The sequence below is a fragment of the Aethalodelphis obliquidens genome, unplaced genomic scaffold (genome assembly GCF_003676395.1).
Source record: "Aethalodelphis obliquidens isolate GAN/ISIS:26980383/991018 unplaced genomic scaffold, ASM367639v1 scaffold34, whole genome shotgun sequence".
NCBI classification, from domain to species: domain Eukaryota; kingdom Metazoa; phylum Chordata; class Mammalia; order Artiodactyla; family Delphinidae; genus Aethalodelphis; species Aethalodelphis obliquidens.
In genome coordinates this window covers 10,294,943-10,320,422 of record NW_020837978.1, presented here as the reverse complement: position 1 = coordinate 10,320,422, position 25,480 = coordinate 10,294,943, and the positions used below count along the sequence as shown (strand labels likewise).

The 25,480-nt window shown below is 42.9% G+C and overlaps 3 protein-coding genes across 7 annotated transcripts in view; 1 reads left to right on the top strand and 2 right to left on the bottom strand.

The window, feature by feature from the left end:
* The window catches only part of RANBP9 (RAN binding protein 9), a 90,505-nt gene extending 84,116 nt beyond the window's left edge, over nucleotides 1-6,389 (top strand). Inside the window, exons 14-15 of the mRNA XM_027128179.1 lie at nucleotides 2,034-2,145; nucleotides 5,391-6,389. Coding sequence (XP_026983980.1) covers nucleotides 2,034-2,145; nucleotides 5,391-5,521 — 243 coding nt within the window. The 3' untranslated portion in view covers nucleotides 5,522-6,389. The remainder of the gene's footprint in view (nucleotides 1-2,033; nucleotides 2,146-5,390) is intronic.
* Nucleotides 6,390-7,101: 712 nt separating this feature from the next.
* NOL7 (nucleolar protein 7) lies at nucleotides 7,102-11,215 on the bottom strand. Its single transcript, XM_027128393.1, has 8 exons — nucleotides 10,805-11,215; nucleotides 10,657-10,717; nucleotides 10,002-10,060; nucleotides 8,686-8,717; nucleotides 8,357-8,444; nucleotides 7,918-8,039; nucleotides 7,762-7,839; nucleotides 7,102-7,284 (listed from the first exon to the last, which is right to left on the bottom strand). Exons 1-8 carry the CDS (start codon nucleotides 11,194-11,196, stop codon nucleotides 7,208-7,210), a joined length of 909 nt encoding a protein of 302 aa, XP_026984194.1. The 5' UTR covers nucleotides 11,197-11,215; the 3' UTR covers nucleotides 7,102-7,207.
* Nucleotides 11,216-11,475: 260 nt separating this feature from the next.
* The window catches only part of SIRT5 (sirtuin 5), a 30,186-nt gene continuing 16,181 nt past the window's right edge, over nucleotides 11,476-25,480 (bottom strand). For 3 of the 5 annotated variants that reach the window (XM_027128392.1, XM_027128391.1, XM_027128390.1), the window contains exons 7-9: nucleotides 24,981-25,104; nucleotides 23,195-23,310; nucleotides 13,541-14,048 (exon numbers count right to left, since the gene is read on the bottom strand). In XM_027128392.1, coding sequence (XP_026984193.1) covers nucleotides 13,973-14,048; nucleotides 23,195-23,310; nucleotides 24,981-25,104 — 316 coding nt within the window. In that variant the 3' untranslated portion in view covers nucleotides 13,541-13,972. Of the gene's footprint in view, nucleotides 11,583-11,777; nucleotides 12,441-13,540; nucleotides 14,049-23,194; nucleotides 23,311-24,980; nucleotides 25,105-25,480 lie in introns of those variants that run through there. The other 2 variants (XR_003437553.1, XR_003437552.1) reach the window with 2 other exon arrangements.

Below are 25,480 nucleotides of genomic sequence, written 5' to 3'. Positions count from 1 at the left end.
CTATACTGAAAATATGGGGGCAAAATTTTAGACTTTTTTCCTCTTAATATTTAGATTGGTAATTAAAAGAAAGAAACTGTATCCTACTAAAAGAAGTACAGTACCATGTGGTGGTAATCTCTCACTGCCTCAGTTCGCGTCTAAGATGGGCATAGTAGTAACCACCTCCTAAGGTTATTGTGAGGATTAAATGAGATGATACACATTAGCGCTTGAAACATTGCCTCACACAACATTAGTGCACAGTAAATTACTACCATCATTATCTTTTTCTGTGAATTTTGTTTTAAATGCTAGAAGGTGTATTTGACAGAATGGTCTTGATTTGACTTTTGGGACTACAGCATTTCACCTTTTTGGTAGCATGTCAGGATGTAGACGCAAGAGGATAGTTCTGTGCTTAAAATAATGATGTAGCAGTTATTCCTTGGACAGATTCTTTAGTCTGTCTTTTAAAATTTATGTGCGCTATAGGGATGGTACCTCATTAGATGGTTGTGGGGTGAATTAAATCTTGAGCAAAGCTCAGTCTTTAGAAATAGCGTGATTAGAGTTAGCTTCACAGGATATCAGATATTAATCTTTCTCCATCAATAAATTTGGATTGGGGGGAACCAGAAGTAGAATCTGGTAGCTTTGTGAGATGCATAAAGTATCTTAAATGCTGTTAAGAAGCAGATCTTGCAATCAGCAGGTATATGAAGCTTTTTTTTTTCTCCTTGTATCTACTAGCACCTGTGAGTAGCTGCAGGGGATTCCAACTAGTATAAGTTCTTCAAAGAACTTTCATTAATAACTGTGGCCAGAAGTCTCATGTGAATGAGATACTCAGCAGTGTACGACAGTGGAGGTGCCCCGTGTATCCCTGTCTGTAGCCTCAGGCCGCACAGCTCTGCTTTACGGGCAGTTCTTCTCCAGTCATCACAACGTAGAGGCCAATTCAGATAAGAAAGGGCAAGAGCAGGCTTGACCAGGAAGCCTCACCCCCACTAATGAGATGGCTAGAGGGGGGCCGGAGCAGCTTCACGTTGGGAGGTGCTATTCTTTAGGAATTTGTCTTCCACGTTTGAACGAGCAGCAGTTTGAGTGTCGCGCTACTGAATTCACTGGTTTGGTTTCCCCAGCGCCTTTCCACGTGCCGTCTGAACTGGGAAGGGGTGCTGTGTCTACCTGTATCTGTATCTGTATCATAATGTTACTCTGGATTAGGGCATTGGCTTCTGGCAAAACGATAATATATCTTTTACTGAAAGATTAGAGTGAGCTGACATTACTAATTTTGTTTAGCTCAGTTAGTCCTCATAAACTCTGTGAAATAGGACCTTTTATAATCCCCATTATACAAATGATGATACTGATACTTAGGAAGGTTGTTCTTGCCAAAGGCCACTCTGGTGATGCAGCTTAACTTGAAGCCAATGTCTGAAACCACTGTAGTTATGTGCTTCCCACAGAAAGATGACAGGAAGACAGAGCCATCGTCTGAAAAGAAGACTGTGTGTCAGTTACTTCAGGAGGGGCGGCTTGAGGATGGCTGGAACTACTGAATGTTCCTGAAGCGGAGCCAGTTTAATTTTGTTGATTACTGAGTTTGAGAAGATGACGTCCAGTGAGATACGCCCAGTTCCCACATGTGTTTAAAAAAATACATGGGCTGGTCCTAACCTTTTAATGTCAAATTCATATTAGTGGTCATAAATATTTTCTCTTTCTCTTTACTTTAACCAGTAATATAGCCCATTCCACAGGAATTAAGTTTTTTCCATTTTCATTCTATTCTGTTCTGCATGTGTTGTAGGGATAAGGGGTAGATGATGAAAATAGCTGTTTACAAGAAAAATGAAAACAAATTAGGCTTTGCTGCATAATCTAATTGTTAAAAAATATATAGCCTCCTAGTCATAGGGGTAAATGGGCTTGTGTTAGTCTAGTGCCTTAAAGCCATATTTTTACCTTTCTCTCAACGTGTAATCATGGTGAGCACAGTCGCTGAACTGTTTGAATTAAAAACCAAATTGCTGTGTTTTCAACAGGATGCATTCAGTTTACTAGCCTATTCAGATCCTTGGAACAGCCCAGTTGGAAATCAACTTGACCCAATTCAGAGAGAACCTGTGTGCTCAGCTCTTAACAGTGCAATATTAGGTAAGTGAAGCCAGAAAGCACTTTAGCTAGTCTCTGGGGTATTTGAGATGGTATTTGTGCTGGCATTTATGTTTTGGTAAAATCATAAGGGAAATGTTTTCTACATTTAAAAAATTAAAATTACCTTAAAGTATAGAAAACTTCCTCTGGTATCTCAATCCCAGATTAAATAGATTCAAATGGAGTAAAAACAGGTATATTGGGGTGCATCTCGTGATTCTGGAAGACAGAAGTTTTTGTGTGAACGTGTACATAAGCATATCTGGCCCGAGCCACCTGTGTCACAGCTCCCACGGGGCTCGAGTGAGTGCTGTCAGCATCAACCCTTGGAGACACGTGACATTCTCATTGAAGTTCAGCAAATTTAACTACATGCCCTTACCAAGTAAAAAAGGGAGGGAAGGGGAGAACAGCAGGCTTAGGCAGGGGGAGCACGAAGTGAGAAACTGGGATTTGCTGTCCCCTGGTTGGTTGCCATTCCTGTGAGCAACTCATTGCAAAGTAGGAGTGTGGTATTTATGTACTGAACAAATACTTTTTTTTTTTTTTAAACAGAGGACAATTTTTTTTTTTAATCTTTATTTATCCTTGGCCGCGTTGGGTCTTCGTTGCTGCACGCGGGCTTTCTCTAGTTGTGGCGAGCAGGGGCTACTCTTCGTTGCGGTGCGCGGGCTTCTCACTGCAGTGGCTTCTCTCGTTGCAGAGCATGGCCTCTAGGCGCGCAGGCTTCAGTAGTTGTGGCTTGCGGGCTCTAGAGCACAGGCTCAGTAGTTGTGGCGTGCGGGCTTAGTTGCTCCGCGGCATGTGGGATCTTCCCGGACCAGGGATCGAACCCGTGTCCCCTGCATTGGCAGGTGGATTCTTAACCACTGAGCCACCAGGGAGTCCCCTGAACAAATACTTTCTATGTGAATTCAGTAACTGCACATTTTGTGCGTTTATATATAAACTACAGGGTTGATTGTTCACATAAAACTTTTCATATCTGGGCAGTTTTTCTCAGAGGTAGTTCAGATGAGAGCGATTTTTCACCTTTTTAGAATGTAATTCCTCAAGAAAAATGGGGACTACCAGTTTAGAAGTCTGTTCTGTGCTGTTTGGCCCTGTTAGGTTTATGTCTGAAACTATCTTAGATAGGATCAGTATCACACAGAGAGACTTGTTGGAGTGAAGGCCAGGGCTCATGTGGCTGGAATGTAAAGGAAGCAGTTTAAAAGTATGCACGTTTGGGCCTTAATCTGCTTCTTTGTCCTTCTGAAATTCATTATTAATTCATGGTGTTATGGTCTAACACTGAAGTTCTGGAATAGTAGTAGTGTTTTTTTGTTATACAAATTCAATGTGAATTTTCTTTGGGTAATGTGTATTTTCTTTGGTTATACGAAATTCATTTAGCTTTATTGGTAAAAATAAGTGTACTTAGTAGCAGTGCTGGGATCGTAGGGCAAAATAATGGTTTACTATAATTGTCTTTTTGAAATGACTACATTATAGGTAATCATGAAGCCCTAAATTGCTTTGTATCTAGGTAAACACTCAGACTTCAAAAGAATTTTTGAAAAGTGAACAGTTTTCTTATGACAGTTAAAAATCTTGGGTTCTCCAGGGGAATTAAAATTTTCAGTAGTAAATTGCTTAGGACCATTATCCAGGACATGTGTATTCTTACATGTTGTGCCATGTATTATGTAGTTCAGCTGTAAACAGTGCTTAAACTTACATTAAATGTATATAATTCTTGCAAAAGTAATGAGACTTAAATTGCTGTGGATGTATGTGTGCATATTTATAAACACTGTGCTATATTATACAGCTTCATCTCTAAATAGTGCTTAAAGTTATATGATCTGTAATTCCTGAGAGTTTCATATGCTAAAAAAATTTAAAGATGCTTACAGATGTGCCTCCCTTGGCCAAAATAAAACTGTAATGTGCTTACCTCTGAGCAAGGTTACTTCCCTGTGAACCTTCAAGAGATATTTTTGAAAGGATGGTTTCCTTTTCATTGTTTATTGTTATGTTGATTTTGTGTAAAAATTAAATTGTTCCTGATTCTAGCTGAGGCAGAGTTAGTTTATAAAGTCATTCCTGCTTAGAGTTGACCAAAAAATGTATCACCATCAGAATTTAGCTGAAGAGCATCTTGCCAGAGAAGAGCTAGTACTTGAATAATCTTAACCCACAGACCACTTTTCACCAGCGTGTGCATCTTTTCTTGCGTTATATGTATTCTAATATTCTTCATCCTGTGTTACTTCCCCTTACACCTTAAGTCCGGAACCTGCTCCCTTTATTTCTGCCTCATCCCTTCCGGAACTTCTCTTTCTCCCACCGCTATGTGCAGCCTCAGAACCAACCACATGGAGCCTTAACCAGCCCTGGATCACTGTTCTTGCCCTGCTGTCAGCTGTGCCTACAAGGACTGATTAGTAATTTTACTAACTGGGAATCTGCCTAAAATTAAAATTTGGACACCTGCACACAAGGAAAAGTTATCAGCTTCTATGGGTTTGGTCACTTTTATCATTAGTCCAGTTTTTCATTTCTGGCAAAGAATGAATTTTGCTGATGGTTACATTTGTACTACAGCTGTCTGACAAATGTCTGGTAGGTAAGACCCTGAAAATTCCATTTAATGGTGATTTTTACAGATGTTTATCCTATCAACTGTAAATTAACTCCTCAGACTATAGGGTCGTTTGGCTCAGTTGTCTCTCGTGGTCACCATCACCACCTGCTCCCTTACCAACCCAAATGACATTCACCAACATGCCGTGGAAAGGATTCGGCAGCCTCTGTTGGGTCCTGTTCCCAGAAGGGGAAGAATCCATCAGTGAAACTTGTACCGAAAACCTGGTGCCGTTTTCTTTGGTAATGTCAATTGACCTTGGAAAAATAGAAGGGAAATACTAAATATTCCTTACTCCCCACTGCAAACATTAGATAATTACATCGTTTCCATCATAGTAAATGTGGAAGTTTTTGAGTGTCTAACACCTTGAAAGTCTAATTCTGCAAGAATTTTTTCTTATTACTTGGATACCCAGTAACCATATTACCTTGTCAGAGTAGATGTCCAAGGCATGTGCTGTTTGCTTAAAAACCACCTTTGCTAGCTAGCTAGGTAGTTAAGAGCAGTACAGACATCGGTAATTTTGTAAGTAATGCAGTATTTTCCTGATTGAGAGACGTTGTTTGAAATGTATTGCTAATTGCTATTTCCATTTTTAATCATTTTTCCTCAGAAACCCACAATCTGCCAAAGCAACCTCCACTTGCCCTAGCCATGGGACAGGCCACACAGTGTCTAGGACTGATGGCTCGATCAGGAGTTGGATCCTGTGCTTTTGCCACGGTGGAAGACTACCTACATTAGCTATGCATTCACGGAGCTCACACTTACATTGTGGCATATAGTCAACATGGAAGTAGACCAGTTCTGCTGATTTGAAATTTAGATTTTTTAAATTATGTACTGGGGACAGGTTTTTGTTGCTTTACATTGCTTCCTAGTTTACAGCATGATGCAAATGATTTTCTAACTTAGTGTTAGGAGAAATTATTTTCCATCTTTAACCTCTTAGTTGTCTAAGAGTTAAATATTACTGAATTTCAGACGTTCAAATTGATCATCACAAATCCTTTAAAACAATTACCTAAAAGAAACCAAAAAATCCTGCCTTCTTTGTTGGGGGGAGAGAGGGGGGAAGGAAACGGAACAAGTTGTGTTTGTGTTAGCATGTGGGTGATGTAAACTTCAAATTGGGAGGTGTTCTGACCCCCGCTCCCATGTAAGCAATTCAATCAATCAGTGTAACTTGCAAAATGCATAAACATCTGACAGTTTGAATTTATAGTGTTGATGGAAGAAATCATTTTTAATGTGTACTGTAAAACTTGAAATACTCAGGAGCTGAGTGAATATGTTTGTTGCTACTTACAATCCCGACCTGTTAAGTCCCAGTAGTTTTGTTTTAACATGGTCTTTTTCAACTTTGTTTCCTGTTTAACTACAGAGACTTCTGTTGTAGACTCACAAGTTTAACTGTTGTATTATAACAGTATTACATGTCAACAGTGTGGTCATGACCTTTATTTATATAAAAACCAAATATTTAGTCAATTTACCGTGTCTTAATTTAATCTTTGTACACCTTCCATTTTTAAGTGCTTAAATGAGTACTATATTGCAATAAAAATGTAGTGATATAATTAACCAGCCATTAAAAATTTACTTCTACAGATACTAGAGTGTCAATTGAATTTATATTAGGTACTGGCATACTTCTCACGATTAATATAAAGTTAGAACAACTAAAATGAGTGGTTGCTACTATAAATCTGAGTTCTGCAACCTCAGACTGCCTTGAGTTTACTGGCCTCTGTGGATTAGGGTCAAACCCGATACTACGGGTGATACAGAAAGAAAGCAGGAAATGACTCTTCTTGTTTTCACAATCATAATATGGCATGTGACTTGCCATTTTTACAGCAAACTCCCAAACTGGTTAAAAGTAAAACATAAAAACAAGCTGTTCAACAGGATAACAAACAACCATGTCCTTTGGTTTGGTAAACCTTCTTTTAAAAAAGAACAGATTATCTAGCGACACTTAGATACTGCACTCTTCCTCGTATTCTGTGAAATTCTCATCAACAGCACAAAAACATCCAAGAGGCTAAAGCATCTGAGAGCTGCGGTGGAAGACTTTTCCTGCCACACACCCTGCAGGGGAGGGGGAGGGGTAGCGGAGGAGCCCTACTGGTGTGGGCCCTGCTTGTGTTCAGTAAAATGGGTAAACAATTACAAAAAGAAAGGAAAACAAGTCCTTTTAAACTGCTTTTTCTTCCAGGATGCTCAAAGACTATAAGGCACAATTACTTATACTCCATGGATGACATGTGACTGGGTACTACCCCAAACAGACTTACGATTTTTATAATGACCCTCTAAAATGATTTGTAAGTCTTTTATTAATCTTTTCAGAAAAATTAAATGCTCTAAACTAAAAATTTATAAGTTCTGTACATACGAAGTCCTCGTTCTTCATTTAGCTTTGATTTACTTCTTAGAAGTTTTCATCTTTATGACCATCCAACGTCTTTTAAACCTCTTGGCATTTTGTTTTTTCTGGGATGCTAGAATAGAAGGTTTTGTGCAGTTAAGAATAATAAAGAGATAAAATTCCCAAGAAACAATTCCAAATTTTCTAGTTAACACATGAGTGTAAATATTAAAATTAGGTACGTGTGCATACATACTACACTGACCTATTCTTCAGAAGCAAGTTTAAAATAGTAATAGAAGCCATTGTAAGAAAAACATCGATACTGCATGAGTATTTACTATCTCCTTAAAAAAGAACATCTTTCAGGGACTTCCCTGGTGGTCCAGTGGTTAAGACTGTGCTCCCAATGCAGGGGGCCCGGGATCGATCCCTGGTCAGGGAACTAGAGCCTGCATGCGCAACTAAAGATCCCACACGTGGCAGTGAAGATCCCACGTGCCGCACACAACTAAGACCCAGCGCAGCCAAATAAACAAAAAATTTTTTTTTAAAGAACATTATACAATATATAAAACTATCAGATTCAGAGAACAAAGCTGAATCTTACCCCAAGCATTATTCAAAAACTGGGCTGCGGCCTTTTTCACCGGTAACCTCTTGTTGTCAAGAGACAGGAACTTGTTTACTAGGAAAGAGAATTATTTATCATTGCTTTGTTTAACTTGCAGTTAAAAGGGAGAAAAATAGTCCATAAAGAAATTACCAGTAGTTCTGTTGGTTCCAGGACCATATAAACAATTCTGTATGAAGGCTTTGGCCGCTTCTTGCCTTGAATCTCTCAAATCTTGGTCTTTCAGCCTTACAGCCAAGTAGCTTTTATTCTGGCTGGTAATCAATACAAAAGGTCAAAATGAGGCAGTGCTTATTTTCAAAATAAAGTATTTTTGTTAGTTGACTCAAATAGTGGAAAACAATATCCCAAGTCCTAATTTTGTATATGCACGGGTAAGATGATAAAACTAAATTACAGGACTATTTTACAAGTAATGTTTACATCTTAGTAGAGCAAATAAATATTTTTTTAAATATAAATACCAAAAACTTTCCACAGAGGATCCAATCTGAAACTGCTACTAATTAAGCCAATACTCTCCTCCAAAGGTCTTTACATCCTACACACAAAAAAAGAAGACTCTTCTTACCCAACGGTCTGTACTTTTTGCACTTTTTCTTTAGCTTTCTTTGAGTCACTTCCTTTCTCACATTCTTCATTTTTCTTTTGCAAATTCACTAAAACATTGAGTTATATTTCTAATTAGCATTGGTGTAAAAATAAATCAGGAACACATACTGGAGTTCACTTTAAATACCCACTACACACCAGTGTGTGGTTTTTATTTGTAAGAAATAAGCTACAACTGGCCAGGCCTGTTCCCACGCTCTTTCTAAGGGTCAGTAACATTTGACTGCAAATATCTGCAAATGCAGTTGACACTTAATGAGAAGTTATTTAAATTAGAATAGTTCATACCTTCTTTCAACTTTGCGGGTGATTTCTTCACACTAAGGAAGAACAAGAAGAACACTAATTGGGATGGCAGAGAGCAAAGGTGACTCAACCTGTTACAAAATTTCATCTGGTTTTACAAATAAGATACCCCTCCCCCCCCCTTACTACCACCATTCTCAGTTTTTACTTAGGATCTTTAGAAAGAAAGAGTCTCTCCCCAGTGAACTGACAACTCAAAATCAACAAACTATACTAGGTTGGGAATATCTTCTCAGAATTTAAAATCTGAAAATATATTAGCAGGCTTCCAAAGCAGACTGTTGTGGTTAACAGAGTTAAAGTGAAATATTTAAGAATTATATAGTACAGTATTTGAAATACAAAGTGAAAGGTGGTAGGCCTGCCTCACTTTATTTGGAGAGATCTCGAAGCATTAATTGAACAATTTAGACACAAACGAGGATAGAGACAAGAATTTATAGCCTCAAGAAGTGCGGTCTAATGGAGAGAAAGACAAATGGCAAAATACAATGAGATATCTACACAGAAGCACTTGCACACTGGAAAAGCGCGATGGTGGGGCGAGCGATGGGGTAGAGGGAGTGAGAGAAGACAGGTGACATCTGGACTTGGTTTTGAAAGGTGAAAAGGACTTTGTCACCGTGATGTATCCAGAAACCGAGTAACTCTGGAGAAAGTTCTTTTACTGAAAATTTGAGAACCACTGTCCTAAGTCAAAGATGCAGGGCTAAACTTCTAAACTGAAAGCAGTAAGAGGAGATAAGGGGGAATGGGGAGGGGGGAAAGCAAATATTTAGAAATGTAAATTAAGTATGGTTTGATTGATTCCCTGGTACAGATGAGGAAAAGTAGCTTTAAATGTGCAGTGGATGGCAGAGCTGCTAAGTGAAATGGGGAACGAGGAGGGAGGCCACGTTAGTGGCAGATAGGGCAAGTATGGGACAAGCTTGAGTTTTAGGAGCCTATGGATAATTGCCTGCTACTCCACTAAAGGATAAATTTCAAAACACTTTTATTCACACCATCTATCCTGCCCCTAGTACAATGACAGTGGCCCACAACTTATTGAATGAACACACTGGGATCAGCAACTCAGAAACTAGTTACCTATGGGGAAAACAACAAACATAATAAAAACCAGAAGACTGAAAATAAGTGAAATATTTCCCTCAACCTGTCCCACCGAAGTCAAATACTGTGTAGCTTTTTAATTTAGACTTTACAATTTCTTCAGTTATTTGAGTTCAAATAAATGTACCAATATGTAATTCAAAGACTGTATGTAGGCAAGTAATAAAACGAGATCCATTACTTACCTAGTTTGTGAAGCTGTAGTTAACTTCTCTAGAATAGTATCTGGAAGAAGTTTTCTTTTCTTAAAAACGTTTTAAAAATCAATTAAAAGTGAGGTACACGACAATATGCCCTGGATTGCTTTTAAAAGTTACCATTTTAAGGACAGCCCTACCTCTAGGCAAATAAATGAATTGGGCTGAACACCGCCCTCCACTATCTCTAAGCTGTGGGAAGACTGGGACCAAGCATCTCAGAAACTATTCCACATTCTTCGGAAGATGTGAAGGCTGGAACCCTCAGGTCACTATCATACACTGGAAGCAGTTACTATCACGTCCATATGGAGTCAGTTCTGTGGCCAATCTGCTAAAACAGCAGAGAGCACATCAATCATCCTCCATGTTGGAACGGCCCTTAGTTTCCAAAGCACTTAATTCTCACGGCGACCCAGTTTCAAATAAACTACCTCCGCCGAGCGTCAGAGGTGGGACTGACCCTACGATTTCAGGTTCCCACTTCTTCCCACTCCCTTTTTCAATCGGTGGACAGCAAAGAGCATGAGCACCTTGTCACTGTAGTCAGAAGAAAATATTAGCGACTTTCCTCTACCCCACATCCTAGCAACTTTGAATTCTACCCCGAGCCGCGTTGTGAAACGCCGCCCTCCCCTCCAACCTTCTGTTCGATGAACAACTCCTCGCGTCGCTTCCTCTTCTCCTTCAGAAGCGTTTTATCCCTGGGAGAAAAGGCGACAAGTCAGTCCGGGCAGGGACGAGCGGGATGGGAAGGGGCGCTTCTCCCCGCCCGGCCGCAGGCTCCGAACCTGCGCACGGTCTCGCGAACTCGCCGCTCCTCTTCTTTCGCTTCCGCCTGAGCGCTGGCGAAAGTCAGCTCCTCCGGGGCCTCGTCGTCAAGCTCATCGTCCCCTTCCTCGTCTTCCTCCAGCGGCTCGGCAGCCGCGCCGCTGCTCGGCTGCCCGAGCAACAGGCCGTGCTCCGCCTCCTCCTCCGAGGCGGGCTGGCCCTCGTCCACCATCGCCGACGCCGAAACCGGAGCGCGGGACGCGCGCGGTCTGAGCTGCACCATGACCCAAGCTGCGCCCGACCTCTGACCCGGAATCAGCACGCAAGCGGAGCGTGACGTAAAAGGCAGGCGCCGCGGGTTCTGTCGCCCTCTGCAGGTTCCGAGGCCCCATTGAGCTATGCAGAGGCGCATGCGCAGAGCGGGGACGGGCGTGGCCTGAGGAAAGCTGGGGGCCCTTCCCTTCTGCCCGACTCCGGGGCTGCGCGCAGGCGGCCTCGCGGCTCCCTCCTCGCTCACGACTGCGAGAGCAGGTGGCCGTGGTTTCTAGGCGGGAAAGATACATCCTGCTGCCTCCTTGGCGGGGATGCCGGGAGCAGGGTTGGCTGGGTCCTCGCGCTCCTTGAGGTGGGCTCGCAGGTCCCGCCATCCGGTGACCCACAAGCCCCAGTCGCCCTATCGCCGCCTTTTTTAGCTCCGAGATCCGCCTGGTCGATATTCGGCTTTCCGCACTCCCCACAGAAGTGCAGTTTCAAAAGGAAGAAGTGCGCTATGGCGGCAGGACCCCATGCCTTTCAGCCCTGTTGTCGCCGACGAGAAACAAGGTCGACAGACTCGGATTTAAATCGATCCTCAGCACCAAACGTGGGCGTGGCGACCTCGGCCGCCCTCTCACGGGCATCCCTGACCACCAGCCCTCGGCCACTGCCTGTTCTGTGTCCATCACTGACTCCTCGCCTTAACAGCTTGTTGTCTGACTCTCCCGTTAGAACGGGAGCTCACTGAGAGCGGGGACCCCCCCTCCCCGGTTCCCTGCTGTAACCCCAGGACCTTGCACGGTGTCTGCCCATCCTACCGTCACTTAGTGACGCAACCCCCCCGTACTGTGTATATTTATGCCCCCGCCCCAAGTATACTTATTTCATTTCCTAGCATACGTGGCCCTTCATGACCTTTGCGTTTATCTTCTCTCACCCATTATACGATAGCAAATGATTCATCTTTCTCTGAACAAACCAAGCTATTTCATATTTACCTTGCATTTGGACATGCCCTAGTGACACACACTCTGCCCTTGGAACTCCTATTTATACCTTCAAAAACTCCCACCCAGGCTGACTTCCTCTTAAAGACTTCCAAGCACCTTAAGATCGACCCCATCCCCACTCTGCTCATCTCTAATGGCATTCTCTGAATCTTGAACACATTTCTGTAACTATAGCTTCCACGCTGTTTACCAGTTCATATGACAATTGTCCCAACCCAGTCTTTGTGAACTCCTTGAGGGATGGTCCATCTCTCTCTAAGCACTGTACTTCTAATGTCTGTCATACGGCAGATGTTCAGTAAATATTGAATTGAACTGAATAATCCTACCTCACATAAATTGTGGAGTATTTTCAATTCGCTTTTCCTCTGCTCTGATTTGGAAGCAATTCCTAGTTTAAAAACAAGACCAAAACATGAACAAAATTGACAAAACAGAAACAAAAACAGCTACTGGTACCAACAACCTAGTAGGAAGGGAGTTGTAAAGAACAGTTCTGAAATATCTGGATCTTGGTCAGATAGAAATTGCGAATTAAAAATATAGTCCGACTTCCTGAAACAGTGTTCTGACTTCCATCACTGCTAACACTAGGGAACTGTATACAGTGCACTTTTGAGAAGCCCTACAACAAACCTACTAGAAGTGAATGATGGTATTTTATGTACAAAACCTGCATTATAAGTATTACAAGTCCCGTCAGTGTGCGTGCTTTGACCCACCCACGTAAAAGCATATGACAGGAGCCCTCAGGGTGCCTGGCTGATCTTTCAGACTCCCTGTGGGTTATGGGCGCCCCTCTTGCCCATGCAAAGGATACTTGGGATTTATTAAAAGGCATGACTTGCAAATGCAGTACAAAGTTTTATGTCACGGCGTCTTGTCATCTACTTCTACAAACGCCAAGGGTGTAATATTAAATGCAATTTTGTAAGGGGTGGGTGGGGATGATATGGCCCAGCTGCATAATCACCCAGGGAGCCCACCTGATCCAAGGGAGCTAGTTATGTACGACCTTCATGCGCTGTTTACTGAAGGCCGCTCCTCCGTCAGGCCTCTGATGCTTGCCTTGCCGGCAGCAGGCATCCCTGGGAGCTGCATTAGATGGTGGGACTTGAGGAGAGGGCTGTATTCTTCCTACTTTACGCAGAGGTAGTATGAGCATAAAACTTTCAAGTCCCACGGGAAAAACTCCCTTCAAAATTCAGCGTCGGGGGAAGCGTGTGTTGATGATAGTGAGAAATGTCCTTCTGTGTTTATAATATTGAGGAACGACCCACTCGGAAGGCCAGTGCTAAATTTTAGGCAGCTGTGTTTGTCCTTGGAGTCCATATATTTGCATTATTCTTTTTTCTCATCCTGATTTTCTACCTTACTGCTAATTTCTCTTCCTTCCTTGCCTGAATTCTTGTTGAAAGCTATCCCCCTGGAACTGAGGTTAGGCAGCCAAACAAGATAAACATTGACAAGAGAAAGTCCCCAACAAAGATATCTCTTGGGGTAACACCTTTATACAGTCAATTACCTGCTGTAGAAAGGGATTTTATTTTCCACCAAACCTTGCACAAAAATCAGAAATACCAGGGTTTTACCCCTCTACCCAAATAGCAAAAAAAAAAATTACTTTTTTTAGACAATCTAATTACAAAGTTGTTTCCCTCCCGGTAACCAACCAAACACATCAGAGGTATCTTATGTTTAGTTCAAACCAGATAACGTGAATTGACTTGAGAAGTTCTGTGACTTCTCCTTCTAAACACGTTTACTACTATTTCCTCTAAGTCCCATCACTTATCAGCAGTTTGGATTCCAGAAGATACATTCAGACCTTTCAGTATTCAGCTCACCATCCACAAGACTGTTTCTCCTGTTGGTGGCCTGGTACTTATAGATGCACTGTGATTTCTTCCTTCCTCAGGGCAATTAAGAAACAGTTTCAGTTTCATGAGGCGCAAGGGCTTCAGGAAGCGTCGTCCCACATGGCCCCTGGAAATGAAACCTGAAATAGCAGGACGAACACAGCAGAGTTAGGAGCAAGATGAACATTCTGCTTCAGCAAGTCAACTTTCTTAGTTACAACCAGAGTAAAATTCACATTCTCACAAATGCGGTCTTATGCGTTTCTGTGCCCAGTTCTTTCATCTAGTTTCTGAAAACTCCAAATGCAGACACTTCACTATGGGTTGGCCCCTGTCACCAAGGGAATTTGGGAAAGCAATTGCTTAGAATTTAGGTGCTATAAATAAGGATTTTCTTTTAAGGAAGAAGGGGAGACATGGTTGTATTTTGTGATTGCTTTGCCAAACTCATAACTGACATATTGTAAGTTTTACAAAATCTTACTGACAGGTAATAAGGACAAGAAAAAAAGAGCCTCATGCGCCATGTGGACCGTAAGGACCTTACCTGAGGCCACAGGCCTCTGCAGCCGTCCACTGAACTCGCGACTAGCCCTGACTTGCAGTCAGAAAGTAGGAAAAAGAGAAAGATCAAGAAAGAGGAGGGAGAGAAAAGAAGAAAAACCAACGACTTCTGCTTCCTTCAAGGGAAAACACTTAGGACAGGGGGAAAAAATACCCAACTAATTCTAGTGTATCGTTAATAAGAAAATCAACTGAGCACAGTTAAAAATGCAAAAAGCATTTGGTCATAGTACTTATTCTTGATACAACACAAATCATGAAGGCCTTAGCCCTTGAATACTCTGTTCTCTGTGCCACGAACAGACATCCCCGACCAAATGGCCTCTCTGATCCTTCTACCACTGGCAGCCTGTGGAACACTGGCCACTAAAAAGCTCCGCCCCAGCACAGTCCCTTGAGGACTTTCCGAGAAGCACAGCCAGGCACGGAGAGCCTCAGCTTCCACATGTTCTTCCTTGTGCCCCTTTCCACATTCACCCTCCTCCCTATTTACCAAAGCAAGCTGCAGCTCACCTCACCCATCCCAAACCTTACAATGGCGCCTTATCCCAGAACGTGAAAAGAAAGGGATGTCTGAAATATCGGTGTGGATCTGAGAAAACAAACGGTTTCTAAAGACCGGGTAACACATGCAAGCAGGGCCGTTTCATCCTTGCTTTCAGTAAAATTGAAAGAGGGTCTTATAGAATTGTCAATGAACAGATCACTAAATGTGATTCAAGATTACTATGGGTATTTCAGCGTATAACTTGGAAGGAGGTCCAAAATCTGAGTGGCGATGCCATAATGAAACTCCTTTCACGCCCAGGGTTTATGAGGCCCAGGTTTCTCAGTACTTTCATCTATAAAAAGCGAAAACTGGGACTTCCCTGGTGGCGCAGTGGATAAGACCCTGCGCTCCCAATTCGTGGGGCCTGGGTTCGATCCCTCATCAGGGAACTAAATCCCACATGCATGCTGCAACTAAGGAGCCCACAAGCTGCAACTAAGGAGCCCGCCTGCCACAACTAAGGAGCCCATGTGCCACAACTAAGGAGCCCGCCTGCTGCAACTAAGGCCCGGTGCAACCAAATAAATAAATATTTTTTTAAAAAAGCAAAAACAAAGAATTACAATTGACATTGGACATTTAAAAGGTAAAATTTAGCTCGGCCAGTAAAAATCTTCCCTGCCATCCCTCAGACTGGAATTAGAGACACAGATACAGCCAGCTGCAAAGCTAGTAAGAAACACAATTTTCTTCCCCCAGGACAAGCTGCACAGTATCATAACAACTCCCTTCTTTGAGCGACCACTGCTTTGTTACTCACTGAGTAGGAATTCTGTCCTCTAAAATCATACACTACCAGTATGACGGCAGTAAAGAATGAAATATCCTGCATCTGGAGGACCTAAGCCTCCGAGAAGCAGCCTTACTTCCAACCCAGGTGCAGAGCTCCAGGTAAGGGATGTCTGGGACCAGGGTTCCACATCTACCTTCAAGGAAACAGGACCTTGCGGCCACTTTGCAGCCAGAGAAGATCTGACCCCTCTCCACACCCACAGCCCTGCTAGTTGCTGAGTCTATCAAAAACTGCTTCATTTAAACTTTACCTGAACTCAACCCTCCTTCCAAATCCTATAATAACTCCATCTTTTCCTTTGTTTGGGGACATGCCCCGCGGCTCCTCTGGGGTCTCGCTCACTGCAGTGGGTCGGGAAACCTGATCTTCTCAGAATACAGGTTTCCTGTGACCACAGGCCGACTGGGCTACAACAACATGAACTCCGTCTCCTTCTAACAATGCGTAATACTCAGCCATGGATACCCGAACTAATTCAAAAAACTCATGCCCCATGCATCTATTAAGAGATGCATTTCCCATAGTTTTACTTTTATGGAATTATTAATCAAAATGTACCATTTGTTGTTTTCAACAACTTAGTGCTGTAAATTACTGCAGTGATAATTCCATCTACAAGAATTTTTCAATGGAAAAATTTTTAAGTTTTAAAGAACTTGAAAATAGTTCAGTAACATATATTTTACAGCAGAATATAATAGGATAGTCAACAAAAGATTTTCAAGCATAAAAATACATTAATATAAATTTCTACGGTAGAAGTAGGATGGGAATACCAGTTCAAAGAGAAAAAGAAAAAATGTGAAGGTTCTCATTGTTAAAAAGGGCTTGTATATTTATTCTGTAAATGGATGACGTGGGTTATCAAGCAGTTGTGACATTTCGATTTGACTGGATACATTCAAATGGCAGTTTAGGATAATGGCAGTTTTATTTTTAAATGTCGGTATTTTATTTCCAGTAATTCGGAATCACATCTTTTTCAATGATTTTGATAAATTTTAGATGTCAAGTTTAAACATGTAAACGGGGGGGCTTCCTGGTGGTGCAGTGGTTGAGAGTCCGCCTGCCGATGAAGGGGACACGGGTTCGTGCCCCGGTCTGGGAAAAACCCACATGCCGCGGAGCGGCTGGGCCCGTGAGCCATGGCCACTGAGCCTGCGTGTCCGGAGCCTGTGCTCCGCAACGGGAAAGGCCACGGCAGTGAGAGGCCCACGTGCCGCAAAAAAAAAAAAAAAAAAAAAAAAGTGTAAACGGGGTACAAGAACAAAGGTGTTTGAAGACCCCTGTTCTAGCAGCCCGGTGCCTCTCCCCTCATCCCTCCCATTGTAGGACAACCAAGACCACTGTGTTTCGCCCAGAATATGTTCATGCCACTTTTATCGGTTAATGTAATGATCCAATTTAATTAAAAATTTAATTAATGCAAAAATATAGCTATTAAAAGAGGATTATTTCTAGGAAAATTAGCTGAATGCTTTGGAAAGACATAACATGTTATTAAAAACAATTCTGTCAAATTAGATGTAGGTGGACAAGATGAGGGGAAAATGCTTCAAAGTTTTTTTGTATGTTCTTTCTCCACTTAAAAAAAGAAAAAACAGGGAATTCCCTGGTGGTCCAGTGGTTAGGACGCTGTGCTTTCACTGCCGAGGGCGTGGGTTCAACCCCTGGTGGGGGAACTAAGTTCCTGCAAGCCTCGCAGCGTGGCCCCCCAAAAACACAAATAAACAGAAAAATATCTAAACCAGGAGTTGTATTCCAGTGTTTTCCAAGATTTCCTGATGATAAGAATCACCTCGGTCACTCGTTAAATACACAAATAAACAACCCTCTTGCCCTGGATACTCTGACTCAGGAAGTCCAGACCGGGCCTTGGGGTCTGATTTTCTTGGTTATCTGTTTTGTTTTATAAAATAAAGGCTCAGGTGCTTCTTCTCTTCAGGGAAATCTGGGGAACACCAGGAGGATTATGAATATGATTTATGCAAGAAAGGTGAGCTCCAGTCAGTAGATTCCCACTAACGAAAAGGCCTTTGGTTCTATCAGGAAAAAAAAGGCAAATGAACGCACATTTATGCTTTAAATGAAAATGAAATACTTGCGTGTCCTTTTTTATTATATTCTTGCTTCAAGTGACTTTTTTGGTTAACAGACCACAGGGCCCCTTTGCATGGACTAACAGGGCACCTACCCCCTACCCTGATAATCGGGCCTTCCCTATCAAATGTGATCAGCTGTAAATTAAAAGAACCAACCTCTTTATACTCTTGAGGAGTAAATACATAAATAAGACAAGCGATAAAACCATCTTCTAGCGAAGAATTCCTGAGACTTCTCAACTCCACCTGCAGTGAGCTTCTTCTGGGAGCACTTGCCCAGCACACAGGTCACTTCCTCACCGTACCGACCCCTCTACCTCTCCTGGAGCGCCTCCCCGCTCCTTCCTCTCCAAGCATGCTGGCCTCCCTGCTGCCCCTCAAACCGCCCAGGCTTGCTTTCCCCTTGGGGCCTTTGCTCCAGCTGGTCCCGGCATCTGGAAAGCTCTTAGCCCAGACACTTCTTTAGCTAATTCCTTCCCCTCCTCCAAGTCTGCTCAGGCCTCTTCTCAGTGAGGCTCCCCCCACCCACCCACTGAGTCCTACAACCCACCTGCTCCCCCCAGCTCTACCTCTGCTTTTCCCACGGCCTAATCCCCACTTGTCATAGGCCACAGAATCTGCGCACTTATTATCCCTATTGTGTACGATTTGCCTCCACTGCTAGAATGCCATCTTCACGTGGTAGGGTTTGTGTATCGTTTACTAATATATCCTGTCCTAAGCACCCAGAGCAGTGCCTAGTACATAGTAGGTGCTAAATAATTATGGGCTTTGACTAAATTCCAAAGTTTAGAGAAATGCAAAGATGAACAACAGGTGGTTGCAGGGCGTGGAGGGCCAGGGTGCTTGGAAAGCCCTGCACACCAGCGTCTCGGGAGCACAAATCCCACTTCCGCCTCAACAAATGCACGCAGACCCTTACTTGCCAAGGACCTCTGGGAATGAGTAACAGCTTGAAGCCTAAATCTGAAAATGCCTAGTGTAACGTTTTTTCAGAAATCATCTAAGACAACCATCTGGGACAGGGAAAGAAAACAAAAAAAACTGGAACTAATTAAATTAACACCTTGAAAATATTAATACATTTCAGTGGGAGGTAAATTCTACACGACTTAGTCTCTAAATTAGAATTGGGGCAAAGAATCCAAACAACTTGTACAAGGTCGAAGGAGTCTTGTGAGATCCAAGTTTAAAACAGAGGCAGCATTCCCACTATCTATTTAGATAACGAAGAAAATCAGGTTAAAAGGAGGTATCATTCCAATTTTCATTTTTCTTATTAACCTAGAGCAGGGGTTGGCAATGTGCTTTCTGCAAAGAGCCAGAGAGTAAATATTTTCACCTTTGCAGGCCTGACGGTCTCTGCTGCAACTCCTCACTTCCGCTGTTGAAGTTCAACGGCAGCCACAGACAATACAGGAACATGTGGCGGTGGCTAGGTTCCAATAAAACTTTATTTACAAAAAACATGGTGGGTGCATTTGGCCTACAGGCAGCAGTTTGCTCACCCCTTGACCTAACTAAAGTTCAGCCAACATCTTTTACACGTAAGATGTGAGAAATTTCTGCTTTTGTTGAGCTGCGTGTTTAAACAAGCCTCTTAATCACCCTGGGCTTGGTTCCCCATTTGAAACACTGAGTAGGATGAGAAGATGATCACCCATGCCTCTTCTAAATGTCAGCTTTGGTGACGCCTAGACAAAAGCATTGCTGGCTTCACTGGTCAGTTATACTCATCTGGGAAAATTCCCAGACTCCGTGGTACAGAGGGTCTCGGCTCCCAAAGGAGCCCACGAGCATCTGTTCTCGTGGTTCTTGTGGTCGGTGCTGTCCAAATCCGATCCAAGTCTCTGACTAGCAAGTAGCCCGTTTGTCTAAACAGAGACACGTCAGGTTTTCAGGACGTGAAGCTGAAGAATTCTGGTTGAAGAAGAGTAGCAGCTGCAGCAGGTCTGCGGCTTGAGGAGGCCCAACTTATGAAGTGATATCATTAGTACGTGCCAAGAATCTCTTCTTAACTTGCATGGAAAACCACCAAGTTCCATTTCCTTTCACGTGAAGACCAACACGATGGATGCCCAGTCCTTGCTGGTCAGTCCTGAGCGTGAAAGGCAGAGGCCAACTCTTATCTTGGGCTGTGGAAACACTCGAGTTTTATTTTCTTCTTTTTCCCTATCTGCATTTTACTCTTCTACGATGATGTGTACTTTTCTGTACACTTATTAGAGATGAGCTGGAGATCAACTGACTGAAAATAAGCCACATTAGAATAAAAATAGAATTTGGGGATGAACCACATTTCCTGCTTCAGAAAATTTACCCTGTCCCCACCTGGGAGCGTTCTGATGCTCTTCCAAGCAGACAAGAGGCTTGGGTTACCTGGCTGCGATGTTACTTTTGATGATGCTAAGCGGCCCAGGTGCTACACGTAAGTGCCACAATGTACCAATATTTTAGTGGATAGGTTAGAAGACAATAACGTTTTTAATAGAACAACTTTACTGAGATGTAATTCACATACAATCCACTCATTTAAAAGGTATAATTTAACAGGTTTTTTAGTATATTCACAGAACTGTACAACCATCATCACAAGCATCTTTAGAACCTTTTCATCATCCCAAAGTAAACCTGCACCCATTAGCAGTTAGTTACTCCCCATTCCTCCCTACCCCAACCCTAGACAACCACTAATCTACCTTCCGTCTCTGCTGATTTGCCTATTCCGGATATTTCGTACAAAACAGAATCATACAATATGTGATCTTGTGTGCCTGGCTTCTTTCACTAAATATAATGTTTTCAAGCGTCACCCATGTTGTAGCATGTATCAGTACTTCATTCTTTTTATGGCTGAATAACGTTCCATTGTATAGATAACAAGTTTTGTTTATCCATTCATCAGTTAAAGGACATGTGGGTTGTTTCCATCTTTTATTATGATCCATGCTACTATAAACATTCATGTACACATTTTTGTGTAGACATGTATTTTCATTTCTCTTCACTACATACCTAGGAGTAGAATGCTGGGTTATATGTCAACTGTGTATGTACTCTTTTGAGGAACCACCATACTCTTTTCCAAAGCAGCTGAATCACGTTACATTCCCACCAGCGATGTATGAGGGGTCCAGTTTCTTCACCAACACTTGTGATTCTCCATTCTTTAAATTATAGCCATGCTAGTGGTTAAGTGGTATCTGGTTGTGGTTTTAATTTGCATTTCCCTAATGATTAATGATGCTCAGCATCTTTTCAATGTGCCTATTGACCATGTATATATATATCTGGAGAAGTGTCTATTCAAATCTTTGGCCCACTTTTTAATTGGGTTATTCGTCTTTTCATTATTGAGTTGTGAGAGTTCTTTATATATTCTGGATACCAGTTCCTTTAAAATATCAGACTTGCCAATATTTTCTCCCACTCTGTGGACTGTCTTTCTCATTTTAGTGGTGGTGTCCATTGAAGCACCGAAGCTTTAACTTTGATGAAGTTCAATTTATCCATTTTTCTTATGCTACTTGTGCTTTTGATGTCATATCAAGGAGGCTTTGACTAACTTAAGGTCACAAAGATTTACTCCTATATTTTAAGAAATTTATAGTTTTAGCTCTTACATTTAGGTCTGTGATCCACTTTTGTTTATGGTGTGATTAAGGGGTCCAATTTCATTCTTTTGCAGGTGGCTATCCAGCTGTTCCAGCACCATTTGTTAAAAAGATTCTTCTTTCCCTTTCTGATTTGTCTTCATACCCTTTTCAAAAATCAATTGACTATAAACATGAGGTTTATTTTCTGGACTCTTTTCAGCTTTGTCCTTCCATATACTTAGGTCTTCTGTATTTCTTCCAGCAGCATTCTGTCATTTTCAGAGTATAAGTTTCACACAGAAGGCAATGTTTTAAAAGGTGCCTTCCTGGGGCTTCCCTGGTGGCGCAGTGGTTGGGAGTCCACCTGCCAGTGCAGGGGACACGGGTTCGAGCCCTGGTCCGGGAGGATCCCACATGCCACGGAGTGGCTAGGCCGTGTGCCACGGCTGCTGAGCCTGCGCTCTGGAGCCCGTGAGCCACAACTGCTGAGCCCGTGTGCCACAGCTGCTGAAGCCTGTGTGCCTGGAGCCTGTGCTCCACAACGGGAGAGGCCACCTCAATGAGAAGCCCGTCGACACAATTAGAGAAAGACTGCCTACAACAACGAAGACCCAACACAGCCAAAAATAAATAAATTAAATAAGTAAACTTAAAAGGCGCCTTCCTAGTTCCCACCTTTTATACACAAATGAAGAACTATGGTCTAAGCACATAGGCTGTAGCTGACTAAAAAGACCTGGAGAAGTCTAGGAAGAAAGTCAGCTCACTCACCTGAAGAGGATTATATCTGAGTGTTTCCACACCGTCTGTGACACGATTTTATTCCAATGAAAAAGAGCATTGGTTCTCATCCTGGCTGCACATTAGAATTACCCAGAAAGCTTATAAAAGTCATGGGGCTCAGGCTACACCTCACACCAATTACACCAGAATCTCCTGGGTCATCAGATTTTTAAAACCTGAGGTAAAAACCACTGACTAAAGTAGTGACAAGAAGCTTCAGTGAAGTTTTCTTTTATTTATTCATATTTATTTATTAGTTTATAGTCTACCTTATTCTGGAAAGGAATTAAACAGACTGACAAGAATATATAAAGTACATTAAAAATGAAGAGAGAAAAGCAGGGGTGAAAAAAAGCAAAACAAAGGTGAAGACATAAAATGGAACCTAGAATGAGACTACAAATGAATACTGCGATAATCTACACTTTGCACACAAATTTGGGAAACAGGATCAGTATCACCATATGGCCACAAGTACAAATATTCTTGACAGTGAGACCAAAGGGGAATTTGCCCAGGGAGCCCCACGGTGAGAAGCGTGGGAGACGCAGTTCCGCACGGGTATCTCCTGGGCTTACGTGCCGAGTCTTCGGCTGACCTACCTCTAAATGCCATCACTAAATCTAGCTTAAAAATACAAATAAAAGTCAAGTCTGAAGAATCAAGGAAGAACTTTCAAAATGTGAAAAACAAAAGCCCTATGGCAAACTTCCCGTAAAAAGACACAGCTGCCTTCATCTAGGTTTAATACTTTGTTTTCTTCCATCAAAGCAACTATAGGCCAAATAAGAAGACACAAACTCCGTGTTTTTAAATTAGAATAGCAGTAAAATCTGCTTGGATGAGCACGTCCAAACCCGCTCAATAGCGTGCATTCCCACCTTGGTGATCCCGGTACCTGAATCTGTTCGCTGCAGGGGTGGCTTCTATGTTAAATTCGGCCACCGGTACCCCCCGGGCAGACACCTCGGGGGCAAACATGGCGGCGGGGTAGACCACCGAGGAAGTTCCCACCTACAGAGCAAACAAATGGAAACGGACAAATGACCACACCGTGGAGAGGAAACAGCTTTTCAGAAAACCTACCAGAAACCTGGGCCAGTTTGTGGTGGCGGGTGTGAGGACAGCTAAGCTGGATGGGATAAGTGGAGAGCGTCTGAGGGACAAACAGGGAGGCAGGAGGCGCCCCCCTGGCTGACCCCTAGAATTCGGGAAGGACACGCGATACGAAGACAAGAGCTGCACACACGGAGAAAACGGCAAAGAAATGACTCGATCGTCACCCAAAGGGGGTTCGTTTTAGTTTTGCTTCTGCTCTTTGAAGAGATGCAAATAATCCAGGTTCCTTTTAAGTTAGAAAATACAAAGAGAAAACACATACACGTCATTCATAATCCTACTTCTACCAAGATTATCACTGTTCGCATTCTGATGTATATTCTTTCAGGTTTTTCTCTACGAATATATATTTATAAACATTCTTTACAAGAGCAGGGAGACCAGCCCAAGTTTTACAAGCCAGCTTTCCTTGCTTAACTGTCTATCGAGCACATTGATACTAGATTCAACAGTGGGATGCACTCAAGAAATACCGGCCGAATGAACACGCACCGGTGAGAGGCCGCTTCTGCTTTTAGAGATGTGTTAGGAGAATCTGAAATGTGCATGCCCTTTGTCCCATTAATTCCACTTCCAGGAAATCTGCCCTCAGGAAATAACTTCAAGAGCCTGCTAAGAGTTACATCTAAGGACATTCATCACAGCATTGTTTTAAAATATCAAAATCTGAAACAGCCTAAGTGTCCAACAGTGGAGGATTGGTTAACTATGTCCTTTTACATGCATACAAAGGAACACCACCACGCAGCCTGTTAAAAGATGACGTGGATTTGGACGTACGGACATGAAATAGGCTAAGTGAACTGCTATGTGAATAAAGCAGCTTCCAAGCAGGACATACAGTATGAACCCACTTTTGAATCTGAATACGTCTACATCTGCATAAGCAGAGGTCTAGACCAGGGTGGGTCAACTCTGTGTAAAGGGCCAGATAGTAAATGTTTTAGGCTTTGCAGGCCATGCAGTCTCTGTCACAAAGACTCAACTCTGCTATTATAGTGTGACAGCAGCCACAGGCAATACATAGAAGGAAGGGTACGGCTATGCTCCAATACAGCTTTGTTCCCAAGACAATGTACATCATAGTTTGCTCCCCTCTGGTCTAGAAGAGATCACACCAAAATGCTAACAGGGACTATTTTTGGATTGTGGAATTATTGGTGATCTCTAATTTCTTCTTTAGAATTTTATACTTTTTTGTATTTTCTCAAATTTAATAACGAGCATGTGTTACTTTCAAAATCAGAACCAATAACATGCTCTTTTCATTATTTCTCTTCTGGGGGGAAAGGCTTTGAGAAGCCCCAGACATGGTCTTCCATAGTTTCATATTTTGAGATCGTATCTTATTCACCGCTTCTTAGTTTTTCTATAGGGCACCCCCCGACTCTCAACACACCCTTAAGAAAAGGAAGGAAGGGAGGGTGGAGGGGGAGAGAGGGAGAAGGAGGGGAAGAGGGAGGAAGGAAAAGAGGGGGAGGGAGGGAGGAAGCAACCCCCACCCCCACCCCACCCCCGCCTGGTGTTTCAGAGCCTCCCGAGGATCAGGGACGGGCATGACCTACCACGAGACACAAGTCACAGAGGGCCAGCTCCCTGCCAGCCTCCTCCAGGATGGCAGGGTCCAGGTTTTCTCCAAACCACACCACGTGAGGTCGCAGCAGGCCCCCGCATGCTGCCTCTTCACACCTGGAAGAGTGTCATCCTTAAGCCAACCGCAAGACCTGCTCTCAGGAAGGTCTGCCCAAGTGGATCGGGGACAGCCAGGAGCTGCACCAGGGCCAGTCTGTCCAGATAGGTCACTCTGAGCCTTCCTATCCCCCATCCCTTCCCTCCAGCCCACATGAGCTTGTCCTGAAGGTGTAGTTCTACCTGCCCTTATGAAGTTTCTATTCTGTCTGGATGCACCGGGTTGACGTGCTGGTGGAGGCGTTTCAGCCAGGCTTGCTCTTCTCCTTCTAAACAGCTGTCTCTTCCCCAGCCGCTTCCCCACGGTCATGGGCACGGTCGTGCTCACGGTCAGCCAGGCCCAGGAGGAATGTACTGGGCTGAGGTTTGCCTCTAA